A 631-nucleotide genomic window follows, 5' to 3' on the forward strand; every position below is an offset into this window, starting at 1 on the left:
CCCGTCAGCGCCGCCGCCGCGCGCGCCCTGGATCGCGCGCGCCAGCCGCTCCGCACGCGCATGCGGCGTGAGCTGCTCGTCAAACAGCAGCGCCTCCAGATCCAGCGCCGCAGGCACGGCAACGCGCACGTGTGGCGCGCCGGTGCCCTCCTGCTGCTCCTGCTCCTCCTCCTGCTGCTGCTGCTGCTGCTGCTGCTGCTGCTGCTGCTGCTGCTGCTGCTGCTGCTCTTGAGGCAGAGCACCCGCGAGCTGCAACGGCGCGCCGCGCCGGCCGCCCTCGGCCCCCCCCTCCTCGCTGGCGCGGAGCCAATCCTCCAGGGGCGCAGCTGCTGCTGCTACCGCTGCCGCTGCTACCGCTGCCCCTGCCGCTGCTGTTCCCGTGGCGCCAGCGGCGGCGGCGGGGCCGGGGGAGAAGAGCATCAGGTCGGGCACAGCCGACGCGGCGCCGCCCGCGCCGCCCGCCGCGGTGGCGACCACCAGGCTGCCGGCCGCCGCGCCCGCCCTCTGCGAAACAGACGCGCCGCCGCTGCCCCCGCCCCCGCCCCCGCCGCTGCGCTTGAAGCTGTCGCCGCCGGCCACTACGACGACCTCCAGCAGCGCCTGCCCCTCGCCCTCCTCCGCCCCTGGCTCG

The 631-nt window shown here is 77.3% G+C and overlaps 1 protein-coding gene across 1 annotated transcript in view; it reads right to left on the reverse strand.

The window, feature by feature from the left end:
- The window catches only part of MNEG_8884 (hypothetical protein), a gene marked incomplete at both ends in the record, with an annotated part of 1,668 nt that extends 1,248 nt beyond the window's left edge, over window positions 1-420 (reverse strand). Inside the window, one exon of the mRNA XM_014042646.1 lies at window positions 86-420. Within this exon, the coding sequence (XP_013898100.1) occupies window positions 86-420 (335 nt within the window). The remainder of the gene's footprint in view (window positions 1-85) is intronic.
- Window positions 421-631: the final 211 nt, after the last annotated feature.

Source organism: Monoraphidium neglectum (genome assembly GCF_000611645.1).
Source record: "Monoraphidium neglectum strain SAG 48.87 unplaced genomic scaffold scaffold01745, whole genome shotgun sequence".
Taxonomy (NCBI): domain Eukaryota; kingdom Viridiplantae; phylum Chlorophyta; class Chlorophyceae; order Sphaeropleales; family Selenastraceae; genus Monoraphidium; species Monoraphidium neglectum.